The 19,654-nt window shown below is 46.4% G+C and overlaps 2 protein-coding genes across 3 annotated transcripts; one reads left to right on the top strand and one right to left on the bottom strand.

Moving 5' to 3' along the window:
• The first annotated feature begins 2,356 nt into the window (after window positions 1–2,356).
• Window positions 2,357–4,067, top strand: pou3f2b (POU class 3 homeobox 2b). Its single transcript, XM_029254350.1, has 2 exons — window positions 2,357–2,684; window positions 2,859–4,067. The coding sequence occupies exons 1-2, from the start codon at window positions 2,445–2,447 to the stop codon at window positions 3,399–3,401; spliced, it is 783 nt and encodes a 260-aa protein (XP_029110183.1). The 5' UTR covers window positions 2,357–2,444; the 3' UTR covers window positions 3,402–4,067.
• Window positions 4,068–8,283: 4,216 nt separating this feature from the next.
• fbxl4 (F-box and leucine-rich repeat protein 4) lies at window positions 8,284–17,991 on the bottom strand. 2 transcript variants are annotated; one of them, XM_018757300.2, is made up of 8 exons: window positions 17,919–17,991; window positions 15,832–16,429; window positions 15,385–15,721; window positions 14,466–14,710; window positions 13,043–13,256; window positions 12,473–12,544; window positions 11,820–12,132; window positions 8,284–10,407 (listed from the first exon to the last, which is right to left on the bottom strand). In XM_018757300.2, exons 2-8 carry the CDS (start codon window positions 16,323–16,325, stop codon window positions 10,199–10,201), a joined length of 1,884 nt encoding a protein of 627 aa, XP_018612816.2. In that variant the 5' UTR covers window positions 16,326–16,429; window positions 17,919–17,991; the 3' UTR covers window positions 8,284–10,198. The 2 variants fall into 2 exon arrangements, with proteins under 2 accessions (XP_018612816.2, XP_018612817.2); XM_018757301.2 differs by having other exon boundaries at window positions 8,284–10,362.
• Window positions 17,992–19,654: the final 1,663 nt, after the last annotated feature.

Below are 19,654 nucleotides of genomic sequence, written 5' to 3'. Positions count from 1 at the left end.
TGCGTCTTCTGTGTTCCATGCATAATAATGAAATGGTTACCAACCAAAATGAAAAAACAAAAATATTTCACTATTGTTTTATGCCCTGCAAAATTCAAAAAGCCAGATCGACCAGAATACGAGACCTTAAAGGCAGTTCCAAAGCCTGGAATTTCAAACTTTCATTTTGATAGACAGTACATTTTCATTTAAATATGACCGTGTTCTTGCATGAAAAATCTTAGCAGGGAAGCTGGGGTATGTACAGAGAGTCAGTTACCTAATTAAAACAGTGAAAGGAGTCTTTACAGCATTCAGGTCATATAATTACTGTTAATTTAATGCTCATACTCTCATCATTAATCTGTATTCATTGAAATGCAATTTGGTGCTGGCTTTTGAACCAGGAGGAGGCGAACTGACTGTAAGCGAATGCGGACCGTCTGGATGAATCAGTAGAAGCCTCACAGTCCAAATAACGAGACTCCCCATTATTTATGCGTTGTTAAACCATGTAATTGGGTGACCCGTAGTTTGCATATTACACTATTAAACTAATGTGCGTTGCTGTGCTTTTAACACGACTGTTTAAGCTTCTGTGGTGATGTGGTAATTCACCGAATTACAGCTCTAATTGCCACAAATGTTCTTTTGATTTAAGCGATTTATTGTTAGGCCAGTCCGATGTTGAAAAACTAATGAGGCAAAATTCAAAGCAATTTATTAGAACTCTTTTATGTTTGAGTTTGGTCTGGTGTATTATGAGTACTGTATTATACAGTATATTTTAATGTGTTTCATGATATACAGAGTAAGCTTTTTATATTATAGTATATAATTTGTCTAACACCTTTGTCCTAGGGACCCTCACATTACTCTGCATACAGTGTGTGTGGTTGCATGACAGAGACTAACTTGTTGAAGTTATAACTGAAACTTTTGCTGTAAGTCCATTATTTGAAAGTTTGCGTCTTCTCCCTGTGTCTGCGAGGGTTTCCTCTGGGTGCTCCGGTTTCCTCCCACAGTCCAAAGACATGCTGTTCAGGTCTCCCCATAATGTGTGAGTTACAGAGAGAGTGTGTTCCACTGATGTATGGATGAGTGACCTGTTGTAAGTAGTGTATCTAGCAGTGTAAGTCACCTTGGTGAATAAGGTGTGTGGGCTAGTAACACAAAGTATCCATTGTAAGTCGCTTTGGAGAAAAGCGTCTGCTAAATAAATAAATGTAAATGTTATAAGCGGCTTCGGAGGCGACAGCGAAATTAAGGTGCATTAAGAATCCTGCAAAGAATAGGTACACTGTCTGAAAATCATTTACTGTTGACAAGCTCCTACAGTTGTGCATTTTTACACTCATTTTCACCATGTGTTTGAGTCACAGCTGAATGCATTGTTTTATTATCTAAAGAATTTGTCCACAGTGAGAGTTCAGCGGCCACAATGTGTCCGCAGGTAGCGCTGATGTAAATAGGATTGTTTATTTTCATAATAGCAAGAGGGGAAAACGGAAAGTGGTGTCGCATCCCTCCGTCTGCAAAACGGGAAGAGCATCTTACAGATCACAACCTCGCGACTTTCTTCAATTTGAAATAAGTACAAGTATTTGCTTATTTCCCACGTGATATATATATATATAAAATACTCTTTTGACCGACGATTTGCAATCATTGTCACCTGTGTTATGTGACAATATTCCGTACATTAATCGTTATTCTACACTGATGGTCAAATGCAAATTTTAATAAATATATTGGGGGAAAAATTACAGCTCTTGTCTTGACTTGATTTTGACTGAGGTCTTTATGATGCTCTCGATGCATCGCAGATGGGGATTACTAAATTATTCGCATGCAACGTGCTCCTCACTTCCACTGAGCGAATACTTGCAGTTGTTAAAACGGGGATATTTTTACATTCCACGCAGTGGAACAAGAATCACAGCTCGACTTCCACTTTGTAACCAAGTAATAAATATACTGCTTGCAGTGTAGTGTAGTGTATGTGTAAAACGAGGACCCAACACGTTCAAACAGTCCAGTGTATTATATTATATACTACAGTAAAGACGTAGTACACATGGCCGTATGTACTGTATCCGCCAGTGAATGGGTCAGAGGGAAGACACGTTATGAATCTTTAGTAAAATCATCCAGAACGCAGCGAGTAGATGTTCCCAGATGTGCAAACTTTTAACTCCACTCAGGTGCGACAATGATCAATGACCCGGTGACGCGCGCACCTCGCGCTCGCTGCCACGCGGTCGCTAAGTTCTCGGGCGGTGGGTGTCTGCGGGACGCTCCCCTCCATCCGCAGCTCCAGCCAATGAGGAGCTCGCTGAGGCGGGGCTCCGGCGCTCGGCGCTGCGCCCGCTTGGCGCGCGCCCCGGGCAGCTCCAGTGGCAGGAGAAGTCAGGGTGAAATGCGCGGCTCCTTTAATAAGAGGCAGCAGTGCGGCTGCGGGAGCCATGGCGACCACAGCGTCTAACCACTACGGCATCCTCGCAGCCGGGCCGCCGATCGCGCATTCGGAGCCGGGCAGCATGCAGCAGAGCGTGGCGTACCGGGACGGACAGAGCCTGCTGCAGGGCGACTTCGGCGCGCACCCACTGAGCCACGCGCACCAGTGGATCGCCGCGCTCTCGCACGGGGACGGGAGCGCGTGGTCCCCCGGCGCGCTCGGGGGGGAAGCCGACGCGAAGCCGCACGCGCCGAGAGCCCCGCACGCGGTGCACCACGCCCACGGCAGCCCCCACGACACGAGGGCGTGGGGGAGCCCCGCGGCCGCGCACGCCCCCGGGGCGGCACCCTCCGGCGGGCAAGGTCTGGCTTACTCTCAGGCCGGCTTTGCCCCGGACGGCGTGCACGCGCCCCCCGACGAGGACGCGCCCACCTCGGACGACCTGGAGCAGTTCGCCAAGCAGTTCAAGCAGCGGCGCATCAAGCTGGGCTTCACGCAGGCGGACGTGGGGCTCGCGCTCGGCACGCTCTACGGCAACGTGTTCTCGCAGACCACCATCTGCAGGTTCGAGGCGCTGCAGCTCAGCTTCAAGAACATGTGCAAGCTGAAGCCGCTGCTGGGGAAGTGGCTCGAGGAGGCCGACTCGTCCACGGGCGGCGCGTCCAGCCTGGACAAGATCGCGGCGCAGGGCAGGAAGAGGAAGAAGCGCACGTCCATCGAGGTGTCGGTGAAGGGCGCGCTCGAGAGCCACTTCCTCAAGTGCCCGAAGCCCACGGCGTCCGAGATCGCGGCGCTCGCCGACAGCCTGCAGCTCGAGAAGGAGGTGGTGCGCGTGTGGTTCTGCAACCGCCGGCAGAAGGAGAAGCGGATGACGCCCCCCTGCGGCGGCGCGCTCCCGCCGGGAGAGGAGCATGTGTACGGGGACACGCCGCCGCACCACGGGGGCCACACCCCGGGCCACTGACTGAGTCCACGCTCGGCCGGCGACTGGCCCGGCCGCTTTCCACGCGCGCTCCCCTCCTCCTGTGTCCTGCTGCTGCAAGGTATACACAACCGTGACGGGGGTTGTCCCGAGCGAGTGTGTCCCCCCAGGCGGCCGGACGCGCCGTGGATGTAGGGAGGGTCACACCGGACACCTCGTCACGTGGCCCCGGGGAAGGAGAGCAACCAGCACTGTGGCCACTGAGTCTAGTTGGTGAGTCTGAGTGGACACGCGTGTGGACGCTAAGTCTGTGACACCGTAGTGTAAAACGCTGTGAGCTGGTAAGTCTCCGTGGATGCTGTCACTCTCACTGGACACCGTGACTGTGACACTCGCGAACACTGTGTGAGCCTGTGTGGACATTGCCGCGCTTCACCTTTGTGACACTGACACTCGAACTCTCGACGCAGAGTGTGTCACACCGTCCCGCGTCTTTGGCTGACACGGAGGACACTGTGAACCTGACACTGTGGAAAGTGACATTTTGGGACACCGAGGACACTGTGATTTGACACGTCTCTCCTGTTCTTTGAAGGCAGCCGCTCTGACGGGTTTGTGCGCTTCGCGGTTGCAGCTTTTATATGTGAAACGCGAGAGTCGCGCCGCTTTTCTAACCTTTTTACACAGGAGTCGCACTTGCGGACAGTGAGCGGAGCCTCGACCGTGCTGTCCTCATGTGGCCCCGAGTTAACAAGTGCATCATTATTATTATTATTATTATTATTATTATTATTATTATTATTACTACTATTGCCAGGCTCCGGAATTCCACTCCTGGAATACTGAACCATTTTTAAGGTAATACTCCGTCAAGCTCTTCGTCTCAGACCAATCAGCGTATATCGACTATTATATTAAATTGTAGCCAATTTACCTACTGTACATATTGTATATTTCCAGATGTGTCATGATAAAATTTACCCCACGCAGCACTTTTCTTTACGTTTCTAAAAAAATAAACAATTGTTAAAACAATTATTTTTGTATCGAAGTGCTTTTTAATAATGTTTGTATTTTGTTTTAAAAGCTACCATATGTGCTTATTATAGGAACCTAGAGCCGAGCAGAAACGCTGTGTGCAGTGCGTTACAGCAGCAATTTCACTTAACTTTTTTTTTCATGTAAACCAATGTTTCAGCCCTTTATTCAATTTCGCTTTATAGATTATATACACATAAATTTCGTGTCTATAGAAGAACGTACTGTCTCTTTTCATAAAAGTTTTGACACTACTTAAATTCACTATATTCACATCGGGAAATGCCCATAATTATTATGATCACACCTGGTCTGGAAGAGCACTAAAATTTTAGAAAGAAGCTATATTTTCGAAATAAAAGTCCTAACATACCGAGTGAAAAAAAAAATAGACTAACAACAAAGTCTCAATTGCGAAAGTGATATTCAAATTTGTGAAAGTGTAATGTATAAAAATATATAAATCTTTTTATTTCCAGCGCGCGCCTTCTTGAACGCTGTACGTATTCGTGGTCTTTCAGTAAATCCGCTGACTGCTGTGAACGTGAAGTGGCGCGTGGCTCCGCGGGAGGTGCACAGCGGCCAATGAAGCGCTACCTCGTTTCCTAAAAAGGAGAAGCGTACGGACACGCCCCCATATTCATATTCATGAGCTCTTATTAAGGGCGACAATAACCAGCCGTCTGCGGGGAAACTGCGCAGTATTTCCATTACTGTTTTATAAAATAAATAATATTATTAACGGTTTCGACAAACTTCTGGGGAAATAAATACAACAGACGATGAGTGCATAACTGAAAAATGTATCTTGACCCGGACATTTTTTTTGTATTCTCCAGATCAGAGTTTAATAATTTTCCATCTGATTGACCCGACTGTTGATACAGATGAGTGTATATAAGTCGAATTTGTATCAAATGTTGTAAAGGGAAGTGCTCAAGTGCCCCTTTCAAAATTTGGTTATTGATTGCTCACACACAAGTGGTGAAATTTTAATTTAAGGTTTTAAAATTTCTGATGACTTGCGACAAAAGAACAATAATCAAGATTCGGATTATTCTGGAAATTAGCATTTTGAGACGTTGCTGCTCATTTAACTGACGCTTTCGTTCCACGTTTATTTTTGTACAAATTTGTAACGGATTTTTTGTATGTAGCGAGTTCAGTGGCTCGGTGGATTTCAGTGAGATTCAGAAAAGCAATAAGTATTCGCATTATTATTATTATTACGGACGGGCGCCCCCTGGCGGCCACGGGCTCTCTTTCACTGCTCATTTCACTATGAGAACATGGCACAGCTCCCACTGGCATCTGGCATCTCCCAAGAGCACAAATTCTGCTCTTTCACCAGGACATATTTTTATTTGCAACATTTGCTTTAGTATCTTAAGCAAAATTTAAATAAGAACGAGTTGCTGCCTCTAGACCCAGAGGTCAGGTTTGAATCCCACCTCCAGCTGTCGTACCCTTGAGCAAGGTACCCGCCCAGATTTTATGTAGCAAGTTACCCAGCTGTTTAAATGGGTAAATAATTATAAGCGTTCATTACAAGTCACTTTGGAAAAAAGTGTGCTAATTGAATAAATGTAACTAAATGTAAATGTAACTTTAATCCATAGCGAATGTTCATAATGAATCCCTATCACTTTGTTGAAATATATATTATTGCTGCCAGTTGTTATTGAAAATTAGGAGACAGTGTTCACCTTATTTCAGATGAGCTGTATTTTTTTGTGTCTGAAGATGGGGGAAGTTACCTACCTGACATTATTTTAGAACATTTGACTGTCTGAGATTTCCATCTTACTTTTTATTCAACATAAAACAGCTATTGTGAGTCTCACAGTCAGTGACATATTATATAGGGCTGCAAGCACTGCTGCTGGTAGGCTGCTGTTAGAAATCTTTATTTTGTAGTTAACATTTAATCTCTGCAACATGGGACGCGTTTAATTAAACAATATAAATCACATGGTTGCCTACAATACAGGACTAATATCACTGCAATATCATTGCAGTGCTGGTCTTTAATACCGTTTAAATTGATCATATAATGTCTTAAATCCATATATATGAGCTGTTTAATTCAGTGACTTATTGATTTTCTATTTGGGTGGTGTGATTCAGTAACTCATGATTCACATTTTCAGCATCTGCAAATCTGCTTTTCCTGGTGTCTTTAGATGTCTTTCACAGAATCTCACATTTCATAACTATTAAATTCAAGTTTAGTTTTATTCTCTTCAGAGCTCTCATCTGAATTTAGTTAAATTTTTTTTTTCCATTGGTTGAGGATACAAACTCATTATCATAATTAAATATTGATCAGAAGGTAAGGGAAAGGTCAGAGGCTCTTCCCCAGCACTCTCTATAAATAAGACTATAAATAAAGGCCTTTGTGCAGTAAGCCTCGTAAACACGTATAAACCCTCAGCAAGGTTACAAATGATCGTTATTGGTACCTAAATATTTGGATTTTATGTAGTTTTTTTATTTACCTAAATATTGGTTTCCCTTTAGGGTGATATCATCTGCAATTAGGGCACCAAATAGTGCATGGATGCATGATAACATGTACAGTCCACAATCATGTCTTACAGTGCAAGGTGGCAGCTCTAACTAGCACGCCACCTGCTGGCCACACGTTGTAAACCTTCTATGAACATCTGTATAAAATATTCCACAATAACAGTTCTCACAAGCTCCAATTACTGGGTAAAGTGTAACCAAATCTTGGCTATGCTGTTTGTACTAAAGTTCATAATGATGCAAAGGGGATCACTGTCAGCAGCAGGGCAGCTGTAGAATTTGCGTCGAGTTATTAGTTCTACACGGGTAGAAGGAAGACGCCTGGTGTGTCTTCGATCTGGCGGACCCGACGGCGTAACTGGCAAGGTGAACATCAAGTATCCTTTTCATTGGCCCCACCACGACTCCGTGAGCCAGCAGGAGCAGCGGCCTCGTGCCCGGGAGAGAGCGGAGCGGCTTTGAGGGCGTCATTAAACTGCACAAACGGGGTCATTAAAACAGCAGCGCAGTTGCTCGCGGTGCTCCGACCAGACCGTAAAGCTCAGAGCCGGAACCCTTGCAGTCGCTCCATTCTTGGTTGGCTCGGCTAATGAGCCTCTCAGGGCTCGTAACTTAAAAGTGCCACGACGACGTGTCTCTCACACCACTGCCTTATCAACCTCCATTAGCTCCTGTTTGCTAGTTTCACCTGTTACAATCTGGGTGATCATGGCCCCGTTAGGACTGTCCAAACCATATCCACCTGTCCAATGAGTGCAAGTTCACTTCCATTGTTTTCATTGATTTCTATTTATTTGTGAGTGTAAGTGTACAGTAGTACTGAATAGCTATAAAAGAGTAGACTGGTAGACAGTCGTACAGCATTATGGAGTAATAAATGGAGGGAAACAGCCTTGGTATATTGTTAGGATAACTAATATTAACTATTGAAATTCTCACACACACACTGGGTGAAACCGCTTGTCCTGAGTGGGGTCGCAGTGATCCAGAGCCTAACCCAGCAACACAGGGCACAAGGCTGGGAGGGGGGGAACACACCCAGGATGGGAAGCCAGTCCGTCGCAGGGCACCCCAAGTGGGACTCGAACCCCAGACCCACCGGAGAGCAGGACTCGGCCAAACCCGTTGTGCGGCCCCCCCCACTATTGAAACTACAATGTCCGTTTCAATAGGAGATACTCTATAGTATAACTGGGTGTCAATATTGGGGATCAGGAACACAGACAAAATTTTAACTGTTGAAACTAATGACAATTATGTGTTCAATTTTGGAGAATCATCTTGCAATGCTTGCAATGGGTTTTTTAGCCCATTGCCCCACAACTCATCACCTGTACGCAAGATGCGGCATCACCACTCTTCCGAAGTATGAAACCAGCTGCGGAGACCTTCGATGGTGCTAGTGACTGAGGGAAGCCAGGTCAGCAGGTATCCGCAACATGGCTGGATTCATCCGTTATCTTTCACTTTATTAATACCAGGTGGACAGAAACAAGAATCTGTTTTTTTCCGAGCTGAGAAAAAAACACTGAGCTCTGCGAGGAGTCTGTGGATACACCAGTTTCAGATCAACAAGCAGCACTGAGTCCCATAAAACCAAAGCACAAAATGCAACTGTTTCAGTTTAAAAAACATATAAATAAATAAGTCACTGTCCATTTCAAATCAGAAATAAATCTACCTCTATATCCATGAATTAAAAAATTAGATATAAGCTACGGATATTGGTGTGTATAAGCCGGCATGCTTCGCATTCATGTGTCTGCAGTCACATTTGCCTTGGTGTTGGTGTGTGGAGTTTGATCCATCCACTTCTACACCCCAGAAGACATTATGCAGTTGTTTGTTTTAACTTGACAGCAAACAAGAAAACAACATATCTTTGCAGTGTAAAAAAAAAGTGGCACAGCAGATAGCACTGGTGTCTCCAAGCTCCTGTGCTGTGGAGTCAAATCCAGTTCAGTTTGCGTAGAAGTGACGTTATCCTTGTGTTTGTGTGCGCTTCAGGTGATTTAGTGACTCTAAATTGCTGTGTGTGTGTTACATTACTGTGGTATATAAACGCGTGAATGATTGTAGGGAGTTTAGTGCCCTGTATCTAACACTCTGTCGCCTTCGATAAAGGTATCACATAAATACTAGCGAATAATCACTGCACGTCACTTTGGAGAAAAGCATCTGCTAAACCAATAAATTAATTTGAAACAGCTGCTTTTTAATTCACTCTTAATACGCCCTTGCATGTAGGCGGGACAAAAAAAGATGCTTTGTTCCACACCTCAGTCTATTACACTGCAGCAGCTTACGTGATGTTTGTACCACTCTGCATTTGAGCAACGTGTTTTTACCGCGCTCTTTAACGCGACATATTTGTCTAGTGCTTTAAGTACTCTGTGCTGCTTCGTTGTACAGTATACGGCGAACTGTGTTGTGCCATCGTACGGTGATGTTTGTCTGTATTAAATCATGTTTAGCTCAACGAGGTACTGTATGTTCTGACGTTTTGATTTTGTGGCTGTTTTGATGTACTGCAGTGTGGTGTGAAGCATCTCAGTGCTTGGTGTTATGACTGGTGTGTACATGTTTTTGTAATATACGGCACTATGTAACACGTATTACTACATTTAAGGCACCATAATATGTCACATGTAAGTATTTGATCAGAAGGGAAACAAGAACTTGTTATAAAGCACCTGCACTCCAGCTTAATCATGCAAGACTCATACAGAATATACACATTACATACAGCTGGGTTAATGTATATCATTAACAATCTTGTGAATGGTTTCCCCTTTTTCCAGGAACCTCAGTGCTTAAATATGAAATGTAAATATTAAGCTTTCTTGACGCTATGCAATTTACCATCTTTCTGCATAGAACAGTACAACATGATGAAAAGAGTCAAGAATTAGCAAATTCTCCCACTGGAGGAGGGAACAGGGTTCACCAGCTACTCTGGTTTAAAAATACAGTAAAAAAAATACCCTGAGTTTTGCATTTTAAATTTTCAATTGCACATTTTGCAGAAAATTGAGAAAAAAAAAAAAACCATCTGGAAAGTTTTAAAGTGTCACTCTCAGAGGTACGTGAAACCAATCACGTTTCCGGGCTTTGAAGTTATTGCACAAACTTTAGCCCGTCTTTGCAGATCCGCTCAGGTGATCCCTTGGGGATCAGCCTCAAAAGGGTGGTATTCTTGCATGGTTCTGGACCTCCTGCTCTGGGATCAGCCATGAACTGGTGATAACGACAGTGCACTTTTACTGTGGTGGTCACTGAGTGAAGCTCTTCTTGATGGCCACTCTGGGAAAGTGGGAAGCCAAGTCCTGCACAGTGCGAGCATCAATCTGTGAGCAGAAGGAGACGTCGAGCAGGAGCAGCTGGGGACAGGACCGAAGCAGCTTCCACAACGATGCTGAGCTCACCATCCGTGTTCCTGGAGCACAACATGTCCACAACAAATGTAGAATTCCACAGGTACCTTCAAATGACACAAAACATACTCCAAACGTCAAAAACGTTTACACTGATGTTTCCTTCGAAAGCGACTTACAGTTTGAAGCTATTTACTAGGATTTACCCATTTATACAGCTGGGTAATTTTTACTGGAGCAATTCGGGGTAAATAACGTACCTCAGCCGACGGACACTACTGGGGCCATCTGTTTGTAAGCTGGAATTGTTCGTAAGTCCACTGACTACATCACAATAAGACTCAATAATATGGCTTAATCCATTCAATTATTCATGCATAGGTTGTTCAAAAAATAAGATAACACTATAATGTGTTAAAATTTCACTGTAATATATATTTATCTTATTTTCATCAGCAGCTCATACAATCGAGGGTTGGTGTTCTACTGGAAACAATTTAGGCAGGAGACAGGATACACTGTGGAGAGGATGCCTGTATTTTATTAACATGAAGCAACATCACAGATAAGCCTACATTAAAATTCCAAAAAAAATGTAATGTTCACCACCACCTACAGTATTTGGTGTGTTGAGTTCTACTTTATGCATGAGAGACAGTTCCGTGTTTTTTTCCACATATTCCTTCTGCGCTTCAGGTGCTACCGAAACAGTGAATTAAAGAAAAGAGAGCAAGCTGGAGGCAGTATTAAAAAGCGTTTCACTTTAAAGTGATTGAGTCATTCAGGATTTCATCACCTATCCATCAAAAAGTTTAATAATATACATATGTATTTTACTAGGGGGCGCGGTGGCGCAGCGGGTTTGCCCTGTGCCTGCTCTCTGGTGGGTCTGGGGTTCGAGTCCTGCTTGGGTTGCCTTGCGATGGATTGGCATCCCGTCCTGGGTGCGTCCCCTCCAGCCTTGCACCCTGTGTTGCCGGGTTAGGCTCCGGCTCGCCGCGACCCCGCTTGGGACAGGCGGTTTCAGTCAGTGCGCGTGCGTATTTTATTTATTTTATGTATAGTTTTTAAAAGTCATATCCAAAACTATAATAATTAAAAATACGCCACGTGAAATTTGTGTAGTAAGCCTGCGAAACCACACTCCTCCTCCTCTCTGCTTCTGAGTGTGTTTTACTGCAAACCAGGGGCAGAAAGTGGATATGTAGCCCATTTTCACACCAACATTTTAGGAATTAATTTTCTGCTATTTAAAAAAAAAAACTCAGAAATGTGCATATGTGCAAACCTTTGTAACTCAAATGTATGTAACACGAGATACAAGCGTAACTAGATCAAGGGTACAACTGGAGTGGGATTTAAACCTAGGGCCTTTGGGTCCAAAGGTGTCAAGTCTAACCACTACACCACCTACTGTCCTATAGTCACTGAATACCTTCTCTCCAATGAGGGATAAGAACTGCCTTTACTTGCACAGGAAGTGAACGGCTGATCTCCAGCTGAAAGCAGCACGACTCACCCAGGATGTCGAGGTGCTGCAAAGCAAAACAGTTGTTGGCCAGCTCCTCGACATCAGTGTCGCACACGGTGCGGTTGGCAGTGAGGAACAGCTTGCGCAGCCGCGGCAGCTTCCGGGCGAGGTTCTGAAAGCATCCGGAGCTGCTCTGCAGGGTGGAGCACCAGCCCAAGTCCAGCTCCTCCAGGAAACGGCATCCGGCCACGAGGTCAGCTAGGCCCCGCTCAGTCAAGTTCTTACAGCGCCAGAGATCCAGCGAGCGCAAGGAGGGGCACCGTGCTCCCAGCATGCTGGCCACTGTGTCGTAATCCTCGATCTGAAACGCCCACCCGTGGACACATCCGTTACCATTAACTAGCCAAACCTCCATCAGTGTGTGCCTGCATGACACCTGATATTTAGTTAAGTCTGTATGAAAGTTCTTTCTTTTTTTAATTCGATATTAATATTGCCGAAAGACCTTGAAAGAAACGTGAAGCCCTTCAGAGTCCGATACTTTTTATGCCCTAGGTAAGTGAAAGTTTCAAGTGTTACACTGGACTAATTTTAACCAGTGATTTCATTTTTAAGCGTATGATTTGTATCTGTCCTGAGAGTTTTGTTGGCGTTTATAATTTCCTCGTTTTTGATACGCGTGAAAGAGAGGGAATGCTCACCATCACACAGCTCCCCAGGTTGAGGTGCCTCAGTTCAGTGCAGAAAGTGAGGATGCTGAGGATGGACGTTTGCTGCCATCAGGGAGGGGAGCGAGGTGGGAGCAAAAGGCAGCATTAGACGGAAATGGCGAAACAAGCAGCTCTCAGCTCAGTCATGCTATTTCGTAATAGTTTTTAAGCACAACGCAGCATCAATAGGACCTGTCGCAAAGTTGCATTAGAAACATCATTTTGGTACCGACACCCTTATCGGCAATGTTTTTTCAGTTTCTAATTGCTCTAGAGAATGCTTCCATTGTCTGTGACATATTTTAGCTGAACAAATCCTGCAGAGCAGCAAAAATCAGCATTGTCCTAGCTTAACCTACTCCTGCATGCATACTCTTCCAAGCCTAGTGTACTACAGGTAGGATAAACTTTTGCTTCTACCACCCTGCGATGACTAGCTGATTCGATTTATTGGACAAGACCACATGGCAACACCGGAATCAATACGGATCGAGAAACTGCTCGGTAGATATGATCGTTGTTACGCAGGGTTGTTTGGCCAAAAATTAGACGGAGCCTCACCTCCACCTTGGTGCGGTACAGTACCAGCCGCCGCAGCTGTGTCAGCTTCGCGATGTGACTGAATGCATGGGGGCGGAGCCTGTCGGAGGATGACAGGTTGAGCTCCTGCAGGCCGGTGCAGGTCTGGGAAATCGTCTCCAAGCACGACTCTGTCAGGAAGTGGCAGCAGGACAGCTCCAGACAAACCAGTCCCTGCCCACATGCCCGTATGAAGCTGCAGCCAGCAGGAAGAGGAGGAAGCCAAGTTAGCGTAATGCTGTTGGAGTCCATCGCACTTACCACAGTGAAGAAACGGTAAGGTAAATCCACCGCACAATGCTTCTTCCAGTAGTATCTGAACATCTCTACCCTGCCCTCATGTTTTATAGGTACTGGGGTGCAGGCACATGATTTGCAGTTTGGAATAGTAGGTTGTTCGCATTAAGTAGCAGGTTACCTTGTAACATAGCCAGTGAGTGGGGATGATCAGTCTTGTCCAACAAGGGCTACGGGGTCAGCTGGTTTTAGTCATTCTCAGTACTACGCTGATTGTCATTGTTTAGATATTAAATAACTTCTGCCATTAAAAAAAAAGTACTGACTGGAAACTGTTAAATCCAGGTGATGTTACAGTCTGTATCCAAATGATAACCCTAAGTAATCATTTTAGTGACCGCATACAAATTCGTAGACCATGTGGCCCTCATACAGCGTTACTAGTCCTCCCTGACACGCTATATTTTATACATACCGTCATGTTCGTTATGTCAGCTCGGGCTCACAGCTTGCGAAGTTCCCTTTACACCAGTTGAGGCTCAAAAAGGTTGGTAAATTGGTTCAATTAATGCATTAAATTGAATATTCCAGAAGGAATGACAAAAAACTTCTAAATGTGCTCTTGCAGGACTGTAGTTGAATAGCACTGAACTACACTATTATATACACATTACATTATGTACCATATGCTATGCTGCCGTATAATCACATTTTGATTGAGGGATGTGTGTGCTGGACCAATTAGTCCTTAATCGTATGGACGAAAGTGAAATCCAGTATTCATTTGGATGTAAGACTGCAACTTGAGGATTATTTTGCCATTTCGAAATAGTGTATAATATCAAATGGACTGCCAAAACGGACTAATAACTGGGGTAAAAATGTGCGTACACATGCCCCTCCATAAGATATGTTTAAAAACTCCGAGGTACCTTAAAAGACAGGTGTCATACCAAGTAACTCACAGGCTGTGAATAAGCTGTTTTTTTTTGTAATTGTTTTAATGCTCCAAACATCCTCACAGGGCTGAATTCTGAAGCAAATCAGTATTTACAAAATTAAAGAAGACTAATTTTAAGATGATCTACAGGTGACCCCCGCCAGTGCTAAGTTCGGCGGCCGGCCCCTAGCCCCATCCTCCGACTCCTGCGACGGCTCAGGCAAGTACCTGCAGAAGCCGGTGAGGGTGAGGGCCCCGCGGTTCCCCGTCCAGGACAGGTTCAGCCGCTGTATAAGGGAGCAGCGCTTCTGCAGGTGGCCCAGCGAGGCGTCGCTCAGGCGAGCCCAGTATGGCTGCAAGCTCAGCTGAATGTACTGCAGAGGGTCGCAGCAGTGCTGCTGAAGGAGCTTGCAGGTCTGCGCCAGTCGACACAAGTCCGGCAGAGTCAGGTGACTGATGATCAACTGGATCAGCTTCCGTGTAGGAAACACAGCGAGAAAGACGCGTTTACCCAAAATTCTGCCCAGTATTTATTCATGTATGTTTGAATCGTAATATCTGCCACTAGTAGCTCAGTAGCAGGTATCCTTTAAAGATGGCACCGATCATCTCCTGCAAGTGCTGAGCGACTCTTCAGAACAAAGTATGGAAAGCATTTGCCTGATGTGCGGTTAAGTCGCAGATGAGTAAATTCTAAGAAACGGGAATGGTGGAAAAGACTACTGGTTTCCAAGGAGAAGGTGGCAAACGTTCAGCGTTAATTCACTCTGCGACAAAGAAAGTCAGTCAATCAAGCTTCATGCCAGCTAAAGCTACCAAAATCAACAGTTAGCTAAAAAAATTTTTATTTCTCCATTTTCCAGCAGGGGATGCGGTGGCGCAGTGGGTTGGACCGGGTCCTGCTCTCCGGTGGGTCTGGGATTCGAGTCCCGCTTGGGGTGCCTTCCGACGGACTGGCGTCCCGTCCTGGGTGTGTCCCCTCCCCCTCCAGCCCTACGCCCTGTGTTGCTGGGTTAGGCTCCGGTTCCCCGCGACCCCGTATGGGACAAGCGGTTCAGAAAGTGTGTGTGTGTGATTTTCCAGCATTACTGCATGCTGTAACCAGGGCGCTTGTTCACGGACACGCAAAGTCTGTGTATGTGTGTACCTCGTAGGGTAGCTTGTCAAAGTAGCCATTGCCCATATTGTGCTTCCCGTTTCCAGTCTGTCTGCAGCGCAGTGCCAGCTCTGCTTCCTTGTCCTCCTCGCCGTCGCTGAGGTCGCTGATGTCAATCATGGGCATCTTGTACAGAGCCAGGACAGGCCGCTCCTTGACCCCACGCAGGATGACGGCGTCCAGCTCGGTGTAATACTCCAGCAAGGAGCTGTTCACTTCCAGGCGGATCAGGTTGGTGGCAAAGTTAATCTGTTTGATGCTGGGTGAGAACTGCCTGGCCTGAGGGTTCAGGGCTTTGGTGGGCTCACCAGCCCACAGCACCTCCCACCTGAGAGACAGAGAGAAACACTGGCACATCAGCACCACTGCATTACACCTCCGTGGGCTCCAGGGTTATGACGAAGTGTTGGGGGTGCAGGTGGTGGTAACCGGTGCTACCTGATGTCAACCGGTGGATTCTGGGAGAAGGGGTTCAGCGAGCAGGCGAGGATCTGGACAATGCCCCCAGGGTTGTACGTCTCCAGAACCTCCAGGGCTGTGGGATATACAGGCTCCTCAAAGGCCACCTCAATGTAGTCCTGGCTGTAGAAGGACTGCGGCGTCCTGCGGAAAGGCTGGGGCGCACTGGAGCACTGTTCCCACCAGGTTCCGTAGACCCGGAACACAGCCGTCTGAGTGAAGTCCCCCGAACTGGGGTAGACGTTGGGCAGGCCAGCCAGGTTCCACATGGTGTAGGACATGCTGTTCTCACTCCCATAGTGCGAGCTGAAGTCCAGAACCTCCTTGACGTACTGCTCCACCTCCACGCTCAGGGGCAGCGCTCGCTGGCCCGACTCGACGGCCCGCCGGCTGTTCAGAACCTCACCGCGGGTTCCGCTCCTGGACCGGCGCCGTAGACAGATATAGTAAAACATGCTAAGAAGGGTTAGCATAGGGAAGACTGGGCTGGGACCGAGGAGCGACCAGAACCAGCAGCAGAACCAGGCTGGAGTCTGTACTACAGAGCTCAGGCTACAGGCCCAACCACATGCAGCACCTGCAGGTTAGAGAGAGAGAGACATACGGAGCGTGAGAGCCGTACGACAGGAGGATTGGGGCACCGCACCGACCGGCCCTGGTCAGAAGGGGGGAGACTCTACAAGGTGTGGCAGGTGAAAATAAAAACATCAGGTTCATTAACCGGCGCTAACTGAAAAAATAACCGATTCAGCACACGGAAGCGGATGGCATGACGGGAACACGCAGCTCCAGGGACCGGTCAGTACACGGGCAGACGCGGTTTCAGAATGCACAAGGCTACATCTCAGTTACACATCTGCTGTTAGTCATGTTAATGCAGACTTGGTGTACACTGTTTTTGTTCCAGCCATCAGGCAGGGCCAGCCTTGGGCCAGCTGAACCTGTCTGACCCACCGGAGCCGCTTCTTCCTTCTGCACCGGAAGGTCTTTAAAATTTCTGGAACTCCTTCTCTTGCACGACGAGCTGCCGGATTTCCGGTTTATTTGTCGCCCTGCGCATTACTGACAACACCAGTGACGGGCGCCAGGGCAAAGGAGCTTTTCCAAATTAAAACCGATCCAGTGCTGTCTGAGTTCAAACACGGTCCCAGAGAGATTCGAGACCCCTGCAACATTATCCATAGACAGATCCACGGACCGCGCGGAAGAGCCTGCAAGAAAGATGTCTTCGGAAGTACGGTTCTCTTTCAGTTGCCGTGCTTTTCGTGAAAACGCAAGCAAATTAATAGAGATGTTGTTTGGTTTTTTGACGCAGCGTAACACCAGATTTTGATTCCTGGTGGATAACGTGGAATAATCTTAAATGCAGGAGGCCCCAGCAAAATGGTCCAAAGTGGGCCCTGTAAGTGTAACTCAAGAAGGCAAAGAAACAGTCGTGGGAAAACCCCACGACTGCGCCGACTGCGCCAACTGCGCCAACTGCGCCAACTGCGCACACATAAGCACGTGAACTTAGGTTACAGACACAGCACAAGCAGATGAGGACAGAGCGCACCGATGGATCATGTCTTTATGAACTCATGGGGACGGCTGGATTGGCCGGGGTGACAGGGCACAGCTGTGTCATCATGTTTGTCAGCACAACTGCACGTTTTAAGGAGGCAAATGACACTGCGGCGCATCGCCAAGGTCACGTGCACCTCTACAAGTCACTGACAGAAGCGCGGCGGGGCAACAAACACCGTGACCATCGTCTTCATCATCATCCTCCTCCTCCTCCTCGATGCTCTCCCCGCACGCGGACACCGACGGACGGCGATCGCGGCTCACTTTGCGGACAATCAAGCGAGTACTGCTCAAGTCGTGCCTTGTGGAAGCAGCCTGGGCTGGCAGGGGGACAGTCACAGTGCTGCTGCTGGTACTGCAGCACTGCTGGCAGATTAGCTTGTGAGTCGGAGGCTGGCTAGGCAGCCGCGCGCCTATCAGCTGAGCTAGCCTGCTACGTCGTCCCACAGCTAATTACAGTTCATACATTTCCTAAAGTTACTTACGGCATATCCGAATACCTGTTTAAATTCTGTAAATGTCTCCGTGCCATCTCAAAATTAGGAAGACACACGGAGACTGACGTGCATGGACGTTACAGCAGGCGTCTAATGTAAACATCCGGTATAATAAGTCAAGCGGTGTGCGGCGGATTGTGGGTAATGTAGTTTTACTGAAAGCGCCGTTTTGGGCTGCGCGGTGGAGGCGTTAATGTTGAGAAATTAGCTGAATTGATTCATTATGAGGGGGGTGCGGTGGCGCAGTGGGTTGGACCACAGTCCTGCTCTCCAGTGGGTCTGGGGTTCAAGTCCCGCTTGGGGTGCCTTGCGGCGGACTGGTGTCCCGTCCTGGGTGTGTCCCCTTCCCCCTCCGGCCTTACGCCCTGTGTTGCCGGGTAGGCTCCGGTTCCCCGTGACCCCGTATGGGACAAGCGGTTCTGAAAGTGTGTGTGTGTGTGTGTGATTCATTATGAACCTTCGTTTAGCTGACTCTTTTATACAAGGTGATGTGCAAAGCTGCATGATCAGTTTTACAAGGGTTTACTTATGTTTTCGCGAGAGAATTCGTGATGTATTAATATAGAATGAGTATCTTAAGGGTACAGTAGGAGGTGGGATTCGAACCACTAACCAGAGAGCGAGGTGAGGGCTCTAGACTAACCACTACTATACAGCATCTGATGACTTTCTGTATCTGTCGCAAAATACCGAAAATAATGGAAATTCTTACAGGTCTGGGTCAAAATTTGTTGTGTAAAATTTCTCCTATAGAATATTGCCACCTGGAGAGTACTTAAAAATATTTATTATATATCTTACGTTTACAAATTTATCAAGTGTTTTTTTTTTTTTATTGTAAAATCTAGTGCAACTGCAACAGATATAGTTTCAAGACATTTTTAACAGTGTGTAAATGATGATGATACATTGATCCATCCATCCAATTTCAATGACCCTTTGTCCTGAGTAGGGTTATGGTGAACCGGAGACTATCAAGAAAGTATTGAGCACAAGGGGTTAGGGAGGTTATGCCCTGGTGGGACACCAGTTCATCACAGGGTAGGCACGCACGCACAATGATGATGTTGATGATGATGATGATGATTATTATTATTATCATTATTATTATTTTAGCACATTAATGTGGTGTCGGAATGCATTCTTCACTATTCATTACATTTCAGTTTTTATATGCCTTTTTGCACTACAGCATAAACCAATTCTACTTCACAGAGGAGCATTACTACTGCTTATTTATCTTGGGCCTTTGTCCAAGATATGGTCAGCTCTTTGTAAAAGTATTTTTCTCTTGTAATGATCTGCCTTAATGGTGCCGCCTATAATATTATTATTATTATTATTATTATTATTATTATTATTATTATTATCTGTCTGGAAAACTGTCATTGTTGTGAAGTAGTGAATAAAGCATTTGTTAGCAGGAATTTTCTGAGAATGTGGCGATGCTGACATTTCAGTGCCTCGCAGAGCGGTGTGTGTGTGTTCCCCAGTGGGCCGTCTTCGTGTCGCCGTGGCCGCGCTGTGCTCTCACTAATGAAGAGAGTAATGCAAGCATGGACCCCCCTCTTGGCTGGCATTTGTGAGGATGAAGGATTCGTCCAGCCATCGGTTCTCGGCTCATTTGGGTTCCTTTTGTCTGCACAAAGAGCATCCGGTCTCCACGGAACCATGACCGGCCAACAGCTCATTAGCAGGAAGACCGAACCACAATGGGACCAGATAATTACCTCTGAATC

Source organism: Scleropages formosus, chromosome 8 (genome assembly GCF_900964775.1).
Source record: "Scleropages formosus chromosome 8, fSclFor1.1, whole genome shotgun sequence".
Lineage (NCBI taxonomy): Eukaryota > Metazoa > Chordata > Actinopteri > Osteoglossiformes > Osteoglossidae > Scleropages > Scleropages formosus.
This window is presented reverse-complemented; position numbering and strand designations above follow the sequence as displayed.

What these genes read in the sequence shown, in the direction of transcription:
- pou3f2b (XM_029254350.1), top strand. Translation starts at nt 2,445, where the DNA reads ATGGCGACCACAGCGTCTAACCACTACGGCATCCTCGCAGCCGGGCCG. An exon ending in AAGCCGACGCGAAGCCGCAC is followed by an intron (nt 2,685 to 2,858) that starts GCGCCGAGAGCC and finishes CCCCCCGACGAG; the next exon opens with GACGCGCCCACCTCGGACGA.
- fbxl4 (XM_018757300.2), bottom strand. Translation starts at nt 16,325, where the DNA reads ATGCTAACCCTTCTTAGCATGTTTTACTATATCTGTCTACGGCGCCGG. An exon ending in TTGACAAGCTACCCTACGAG is followed by an intron (nt 14,711 to 15,384) that starts GTACACACATAC and finishes CCTACACGGAAG; the next exon opens with CTGATCCAGTTGATCATCAG. An exon ending in ACCCTCACCGGCTTCTGCAG is followed by an intron (nt 13,257 to 14,465) that starts GTACTTGCCTGA and finishes TGCTGGCTGCAG; the next exon opens with CTTCATACGGGCATGTGGGC.